This window comes from Schistocerca piceifrons, chromosome 5 (assembly GCF_021461385.2).
Source record: "Schistocerca piceifrons isolate TAMUIC-IGC-003096 chromosome 5, iqSchPice1.1, whole genome shotgun sequence".
NCBI lineage: Eukaryota > Metazoa > Arthropoda > Insecta > Orthoptera > Acrididae > Schistocerca > Schistocerca piceifrons.
The window spans coordinates 567,712,348-567,722,084 of record NC_060142.1 but is presented as its reverse complement, the minus strand read 5'-3'; the positions used below and the strand labels follow the sequence as shown (position 1 = coordinate 567,722,084).

Below are 9,737 nucleotides of genomic sequence, written 5' to 3'. Positions count from 1 at the left end.
TGTAGATGTTACGCTTTGAAAGACAAATTATGTAGCGGGTGGAAGACAGTGTAACAGTTACTATCCTTCGTGGATGCACTAGATGCAATAAATAAAGACCGAAATGAGAATATGCATCAAAATGAGAATCAAAACTAAAGAAGAAGTAATAATAATAGCTCTGGTAATTTCAAAAGACATGAGATGAATTTGGCTAGAGTACACTGATACAATCGGAACAAGGGTAATGAAAATTATCAAAAAAGACATCGTCCTTCGAATATAGGCCCAGTGACTACATGAGAATTTGTACCTGGCAATAATAGGGCTCAAAATTAAAAAGTCATACATAGGTTTGGTAACCAGCGAGTGATTACAAATAATGAGGAAAATATTTCTAGCAGATTCTTTAATACGTTAAGTACTAGCAATAACTTACCTGTATTACCAGTAACAGGAGTATATATAATCAGTATAACTGGAACTAAAAGTAAGGTTGTTAAACACGAAACCGAAGTAAACTGTATCATTGGTGAGGTTACGTTCCGGCAAACACTGCTAGTAGTAGAAAATATTAATAGAGAGATATTATTTGGCTTAGATTGGCTGGCAAGAGTTTAACGTTATACTGAAATTTGAAGAGAGCTGCCTTTATTTTGGACTTGGGGAAGATGAATATTGTGTTAAGTTTCTAGCAGACAGTTATGTTGATAAACAAACAACTGAATACCAGAGTTTACGATTAACCGTGACAGCACAATTGTCACCAGAGATGGAAAATATAAGTCATGCATCACAACGAGATGACATACAAAATAAAGTAAATGAATCCCCAATATTAACCGAAGACCAGAAAACAGATTTAGCTGAAATTCTATTAGAGTATGAAATGGTATTTTTGGATAGTCCAGGTAGTATTAGTGACTATGTATGTAAATTTAAGATCAAAGATGATACACCATTCTTCCGTAAACCGTACCCAATACCGGTGAGTTTAAAAGTGGTTAAGGAGGATATAAATAAAATGGTAGATAACAAAATAACAGAACACAGTACAAGCATTATAAATAATCCCTTGGTAGTAGTGAGAAAGGCTACAGGCGGTGTGCGGCTAGTACTGGATGCGTGCACCCTGAATAAACATATAAAAACTGAAAGAGAGAGAGACCCATTAACATTGACGAGTTATCCAAATTTGAGAAGGCACAGTACTTTAGCACGATGGACCTGACTGCTGGGTACGGGCAGATCTGGTTACATCCAGATTCAAGGAAATATACAGCATTCCTTTTTGATGGAAAATCGTATCATTTTAATGTGTTACCATTTGGGCTAAATATCTCAGTATCAGTGTTTATATGCGCACTGTACAAAGCGATAGGGAGAGAGTTATTAAAGCATTTAATTACGTATGTAGATGATTTATTGATAATATCACCCACCTGGAAAGAGCATTGCCTAAACTTGAGGAAAACCCTGAAAAAATTTAAAGAAAAAGGTATTACAGTGGAATTGTCTAAGTCACTCTTTGCCAGGAAAGAACTACAATTCTTGGGACATATCATAGGTGTTCAAGGAATTAAACCCGACCACGAATGTATAAAGGCTATTAAGGAGGGTCCACCACTTAGAAACATAAGATAATTGAAGGGATTTCTTGTAATGGCAGGGTATTACAGACAATATGTACAATATCAAGAGTTGAACGACCCTCGACTATTGCGTTTATTATGAAGGGGAATACCATGGAGTTGGCACCAAGAGGCACATGGTGCTTTTGAAAATGTAAAGAGGGCGCTATCAGAATCATCGATACTGCACCATCCAGTGATGGGTGAACCATTTAAGATTTCGACCGATGCATCAGATTACGGTATAAGCGCAGAGCTTAGATTGTATACACCATAGGCCAATATCTTTTGCTAGACGGGGTCTCAACAAACATGAGTTAAATTATACGGCAACAGAAAAGGAATTATTAGCCATAGTATTGGGTATACAAAACTTCCAAACACTGATATAGGCATTTGAAATATATGTCTATACAGATCACCAAGCTCTGTTATTTCTAATGAATAGCCGATTACTACATAGTATATTGATGCAGTGGATGTTGTTTCTTCAAGAGTATGACATTAAGATCCAGTATGTAAAGGGTTCGGAGAACACTGTACCTGATGCTTTGTCTTGGCTACCAGTAGGCATGAAAGAACTAAAGTGTTTGGAAGGACATGGCGTAATTTTTACAATCAATTTTCTGACATTAGAATACCCACACAACAAGAGATAGCTCAGAAAATAACAGAAAATATCCAACATAACCCTTATTTTACGGACATCTTTGCTATGTGTGTTAGGAAATCGCTACCGCCTAATCAAGAGAGAAGATGGAAGATTGTACAATATAATCTGTTCTGGAGAGACAGTAGGACAATACAACATTGGCTTTTATGTATACGAAATTTAGTAGAAGACGAGTTGGTGTGGTACATTCTTAAGGGGTATGGACATTGCACATATAAATAAATTAAATTACTTTAAAAAGCTAGGACATAAAGTAGTATCAGTCATTAAGACTTGTGAGATTTGTCAGAAAGTAAAAGAGGATAACACCCAAGTTAAATATAAAATCTATCCAATTATTAAAGCATTACACGATCTAATGGCTGCAGATTTCTTTGGACCAATTCGAAAAGAGTGGCCTACAATTTTGTCCTCATAGAGTGTTGGTCAAAATATGTTAAATTCTATCCAATTAAAAAAGCAAATACACCAACAGTGGTACATTGTCTACAACAATACTTTCTCGAAGTAGGCAAACCAAAACGATTTCTTTCTACAATGGATCTCAGTTTACTAGTAACGAGTTTAAAGAATTTTTAGCATGGGGAGGAATTCGTCAAACATTAATATCTAACCATAATCCATCTTTTAACCCGTGTGAAAGAATTATGAAGGAAATTGGGAAACAATGTCACACTTACTGCCATGAAAACCATACATGATGGGCGACAAAAATTAAAGATTTCGGGCTTATTTTAAATGAGTTATCACATTTATCAACTGGACTAACACCCTTGGAAATATTAGGTAAACCCTTTGTAGGTGAACCACTTATTAAATGTTTTACTTGGCCAGAACAACCTACTACTGATTACCAACTACGAACTTAGTTAAGAGAGCACAACAATGAGTAAGAGAGCACAACGAGAAGGCTATAGAACCTCAATTCAAGGTCAATGACCTAGTCTTAGTAAAACGACATCTTCAGAGCTCTGCCCTACAGAAAGAAACGCATAAATCTCATCATAAACTGAAAAATATTTCCAACCCACATTACGTAACCAAAATGCACTGAGAGCTGTAATATGTAACTGTTCCATTTTATGTAAACACTAAGTGCTATTGTGGTTTAGTATGTCAGGGAAAGAGATTTTCCTTAAAGTTATGATTATTTCAGTTTAAGTTTTAACTAAAAATAATAACCACTCACTCAAACACGTGAAGGATGTCAAATGAATGTGGATTGTGGCAGGAGTTAAATCTGTAACCTAATGAATAGTCTGTAAGTGGTAGCTCTGTCCATATCACGTCTCTCTTGGCTGTGACATTACTTTTTTTGTTAGTCTTTTGGTTTTAGGTATCATTTTTGTTATACTTTTTCACATCAAGCATTTTTTATTATCGTCTGGACACTCACTTGAGTAATTTCATCTCAGCCACGACCTCATTTTCATTTATGTTGAAACAAATGAAGAAAGGTAGACCAATTTTTTCTTCCCACGATAGATGCAGAATTAAGTGAACATAATGAGAGGCACTCTCATGTCTTCGTACCATATTTGCTGATTAAATGACAAGTTTCAAAATATGCTGGTGTGGACTATGATATTTACTTTTCCTATTTCATCATTTAACATTTACTAAATACACAATGGCTGCTGGATCAAAATTTGTGTCAGCTTTTTCAGACATTATATATATGACACGCGCGCGCCCGTCTGCACACGCACACCGCTTGGTCATCAGTCCCTCGTTCTGACTAAAACAATGCCACAAGGGTGAGAATAAAACAAGCGCGACTGACAACAGAAAACAGACAGAAAGGAAAAACGACAAGAACGACGGAAGGGCAACAAACACTTAATGGACAAAACAGGACAAGAAAACCACAGAAACGCCAGAAACAGGTAGAAGAGGTTGAAATGACAAAACATATTAACATGGCTAGCTGACCATGAGAATAAAAAGGAGAAGCCAGCCACACTGCAACACATTAAAACCTCCATCCTAACAGCACTAAGGTGGAGGACGCAGAGGGACAAAGGACATGCAGTAAACCTTAGATCAAATGATGAAACCCTCACGAATGAAATGTAAAACTAAATCAGCCAATGAGGTGTCGTCAGATAAAATTAATGGCAATGAGTCCGGTAACCAAAGATTTCATTGCAGGACAATCAAAGTAGGACAGTGCACCAGAATATGGGCCACTGTCAACCAGGTGCCTCACCGACACTGAGGTGGGTCTTCACAGCGCAGGAGGTAGACATGGGTCGCCCCAGAATGGCCAATGCAGAGCCAGCAGAACCACAGAGTCCCTGCAAGAGGCCCACATGGAGGACTGTCACGCATTCGTAGTCTCCTTAATGGCACACAATTTGTTGTGCGTACTGAGACTATGCCATTCTGTCTCCCAAAGCCAAAAAACATTGCAGTGTAAAAACGAATGCAGGTCCGTTATTGGAATGCCGATCTCCATGAGCAGTTTTGTGTAGCCTGTTTGGTCAACCTATCAGCAAGTTTGTTGCCTGGGATTCCGACGTGTCATGGGGTCCACACGAACACCACTGAACGACTGGGTCGTTCCAGGGCATAGATGGCTCCTGGATGGTCCCTACCAAAGGATGACAAGGGTAGAACTGGTTGATAGCTTGTAGGCTGCTCAAGGAGTCAATACACAGAAGAAACAACTCCCCAGGGCGTGAATGGATGTGCTCAAGAGCATGAGATATAGCCACCAAGCTCAGCAGTGACAACACTGCAGCCATTGGGTAAGGAATGCTGTCTTCCACGGACATACATGAAGCTGGCATGATCATCAGCCATCAAGTTATTGGTGTAAATCACTTGACTTCATGGCCTCTGTACATATCAAGAATTGAGTCTTTAAGGCCATGTGAAAGGTCCAGGCGAAGCCGCGGCCTAGGTGTATTCCAAGGAGGTGTAAGTGAATGGATCTCAAGCATAGGTGGTAATGGCAAGGACTACAGTTCAGATAGAAGGGATCGGGCGCAAACTGCAATTGTAAGCCCTGACCTGGGCCGCCACTGCAGGAGATGAAGAACCACTGCGGGTGGGAAAAGGAGACAGTAATTTGGATGTGCAGGAGAACTACGAACCTGTGCAATGTAACTGGCCAGCAGTTGCACAAGCCTGAACTGCAATGGAGGGACATTAGCCACCGGACTCGTCCTAAAAGCTCCCTTCGGTAGTCAAAGTGGAGCACCGGGTTGAGGGCGCCGTCGAACCATAAACCTGACTCCCACAGTCAAGGCCAGATTGAACAAAGACTTCGTAGAGCTGCAGCAGCGTAGAGTGATCTGCATCCCAGTTGGTGTTGCTCGCAGCGGAGGGCACAGGGCACTGAGGTGCTGCTAGCACTTCTACTTAAGCTGACGAAGGTGAGGAAGCCATGTCAATCAGGCATCAAAAACCAGTCCTAAGAATTGATATGTCGCCACAACAGTGAGGGGATCGTCAGTAGAGTAGAGTTCTGGTTCCAGATGAACAGTACGATGACGACAGAAGTGCATGACATACAACTTTGCACCCGAAAACTGGAGGCCGTGGGCTAGAGCCCATGATTGCACCCAGTAGCTGGTTCCCTGTAGGTGGCACTCGGCAACAACAGTACTTGTGGATCAGTATGAAATTCACAAGTTGGCTGCATACAGAGCAATTTGAGAATATTGTACTAGCAACCTACATATTGCTTCCACCAGCCTTAGCAGCAACAAAAGAAAAAGTAATATGAGATTTAGTTATGAAACGGAACAGTAATTACCACTCATAGGACTATTACAACTATTTTCCAGACTATCTTATGGAAATCATGTAGAAAAAGTATTAATCAAATTCAATTTTCCAACAATTATAAATGTTTCTGCTAAGCAATACTTTTTTAAATTATGTTGTAATAGTCATCATTGATACAGTCTGTCAGTATTTGTAAATGATCAACATATTTCTTTCCTATGTACTAGTTTCCAGCTGGATTAACAAAAATTGCCCATTGACAAGAGTTTAATTTTCCTTATTTTTATTACTTTTTTCCTACATCTCTCTGTCTCGTGTGTGTGTGTGTGTGTGTGTGTGTGTGTGTGTGTGTGTGTGTGTGTGTGTCGGGGGAGGGGGGTCATGTTTGAATCCATCTGTATGTTGTATAAAGCCACCTGCCACTTCAAAAGAGCAGTGTAAGCACAAATAGTATTAAGCAGTGCAATGACACTTTATTGCTGACAGAGTGTACAAATTATTTTTCTCAATACTGCATCAGTTTTCTTAATGTGCATCTCAATTTATTTCGTAAGCCTTAAGGTTATCATTGATGAGACCTATGGAACATAATGAATTAATATATGAATGTGTTTTACACTGTACAACAGCCGATCTCTCTGATCAGTTGCCTTTCCTAATGCCATTATCAATTATCAGTTCAATACCACAATTGTTTAACTCTTTGGCATTGTGCATCGTATGGTTTGAGATACCGAAATATTTCTCCTCCTCTCTTCAGGAAATACAAAGGTACTAAGAGCTTTCACAGCAGTAAATTGACTAGAACTTCTGCTAGTTAACAGCAACATTAACAGCAATATAAAAATATATTTCAAAACTCATACATCATAAACAAAACAAATATTGATGCAGGTATAAAAAGCAGTCAGTTTCAGTGACAGGAACAGCCAAATGACATGTACCTTACTGTTACACATTTTTCATTAATATTTACATAGTCAGAATACTTTCAAAACTGTCAGTGCATTTCCTTTTCTTCCTAAATCTATTCAAAAAATGCCTTTCAATCTAACATAAGACCATCAACACATTTCAATTCATACAGTTTTAATATAAAAAGACACATTCTGGTCCTCTATGACAATTTTAAGAGTAGAACTTCTTCGTACTGTCATTAGCATGGGACACCAATAGCTCACAGGGCTTAAATGGCTCCCCATAGTGGGCTTGAAATTGTTCCATTTTCTGTACAAGATTCTTTGCTCCATAATGGTCAACCCATCTGAATGGTCCACCACTGAATGGAGGGAAACCTAGTCCAAACACTGCTCCAATGTCACCTTCCAACTGAAATATAAAAGGTTTCTATAGTACACACCAGAGACATACAATATCTTCTGTCAATTTAATCTATTTCTAAGTAAACTTATATACTTTCAGGCTTCTGTAAATATAAAATTTACTTAGGAAATTAAGACTTAAATTAATGACACACAAATTGACAAAAATGAGAACATCTTGGGTGTGAGAGCTACATGTTTGTCAGAGGTGGGGATGACCTTTTCAATTTACCCAAATTCTGCTTCTCCACTGTGATTCTATTCCTGACACATACTTATTCTGAGGCCAATGTCCGATATATTACAAAAGATAAAAATTGTCATTTGGGGACAAGTAAGATAGCCATCACCTCCACATCTTCTAACATGCTGACTCCTCTTGCACTCTTAACCTAGTCCTCAAACAGCAGTAATTTGAAGCACCCAGGTCAGCGTGCAGAGATATATTGGAAATGAGTCACACCCAACTGACGCATCAGGTACTACACCCATGCTGCAACATTACTGACAGATGAACAAATAATACCTGACAAAAATGACAACCATATCAAAGAACCTCAACAACAAAAACTACCACACAGTAGTGTAATAGCTACAGCTCCATTGTTGAGCAAGTGTATTTTTAATTTTTTACTTTTTTTAAATTACAATGAATATTACAGTAATATGTGTTATTTTGTGGATCTGCAAGTTTTTAAAGCAGAGTCAGTTTTGATTATTTCAATATTTATGTATATCCAAGTTCACACAAATTTTTCAGTTTCAGTACACAGCATGAAACAAGGATCTTTTGTTGCAAAATTAGGATAATGCTGATATGTGGTGAAACAATGCTCTGGTGGGTGGATTGCAGGTTTAAATCACCTCGGGGTATGACCATGCAGTGCATTTGACCTGCGGTCGTCGCACGGTGGCACTGGCAGGCGTCCACATACGCAGAGGTGTGTTGGTGCATGTCAGTGTACAGTGCAGCGAGTAAGTGTGCAGACGTTTTCAGACGTGCTAATGGTGACTGTGTTGAAAATGGCTCAAAGAACACATACTGATGACCTTATGAGAGGTAGAATACTAGGGCAACTGGAGGCTGATCAAACACAGCAGGTCACAGCACGGGCCCTTCATGTGCCACAAAGTGTGATCTCAACATTATGGCAACAATTCCAGCAGACAGGAAACTTGTCCAGATGCTACAGTATGGGACATCGTCAGTGTACAACACTGCAAGAAGACCGATATCTCACCATCAGTGCCCGCAGATGGGCCACGAAGTACTGCCGGTAGCCTTGCTCGGGACCTTACTGCAGCCACTGGAACAGTTGTCTCCAGACACACAGTCTACAGACGGCCGAACAGACATGGTTATTTCGACCGGAGATCTGCAAGGTGCATTGCACTGACCCCTGATCACAGGAGAGCCTGTAAAGCCTGGTATCAAGAACACAGTACATAATCATTGGAACAGTGGTCCCAGGTTATGTTCACGGACGAGTCCAGGTATAGTCTGAGCAGTGATTCTCGCCACGTTTTCACCTGGTGTAAACCAGGAACCAATTACCAACCCCTTAATGTCCTTGAAAGGGACCCATATGGAGGTCATGGTTTGATAGTGTGGGATGGGATTATGATTGGTGCACGTACACCCCTGAATGTCTTTGACAGAAGAACTGTAACAGGTCAGGTGTATCGGGACATCATTTCGCACCAGTATGTCCGCCTTTTCAGGGGTGCAGTGGGTCCCACCTTCCTACTGATGGATGACAACGCATGGCCCCACTGAGCTGCCATTGTTGAGGAATACCTTGAAACAGAAGATATCAGGTGAATGGAGTGGCCTGCCTGTTCTCCAGACCTAAACCCCATCGAGCACGTCTGGGATGTTCTTGGTCGACATATCACTGCACGTCTTCGAACACCTACGTCACTTCAGGAGCTCCGACAGGCACTGGTGCAAGAATGGGAGACTATACCCCAGCAGCTGCTCGACCACCTGCACCAGAGTATGCCAACCCGTTGTGCGGCCTGTGTACAGGTGCATGGTGATCATATCCCATACTGATGTCTGGATACATTCGCAGGAAACAGTGGCGTTTTGTAGCACTTGTGTTTCGGGACGGTTTTCTCAACTTATCACCAATACTGTGGACTTGCAGATCTGTGTCGTGTGTGTTCCCTACGTGCCTATGCTATTAGCACCACTTTTGTGTAGTGCCACATTGTGTGGCACCTCATTCTGCAATTATCCTTAATTTATGAGCACGAGTACATATGACAGAGCAGGTGGTGCATTGTCTAGCAGTTTTTTTGAGTGCGCTGATTTATTGTGTGGAGGAAGGAAGGTGGAAGGTCAAGGGAAGGAAAAAGTTTGACAAGTCTGATGGAAGAAAATGATAACTAGTA

The 9,737-nt window shown here is 40.3% G+C and overlaps 1 protein-coding gene across 1 annotated transcript in view; it reads right to left on the bottom strand.

Moving 5' to 3' along the window:
• Window positions 1-6,847: 6,847 nt before the first annotated feature.
• LOC124798046 (trifunctional enzyme subunit alpha, mitochondrial) overlaps window positions 6,848-9,737 on the bottom strand; it is a 156,766-nt gene continuing 153,876 nt past the window's right edge. Inside the window, exon 12 of the mRNA XM_047261266.1 lies at window positions 6,848-7,347. Within this exon, the coding sequence (XP_047117222.1) occupies window positions 7,147-7,347 (201 nt within the window). The 3' untranslated portion in view covers window positions 6,848-7,146. The remainder of the gene's footprint in view (window positions 7,348-9,737) is intronic.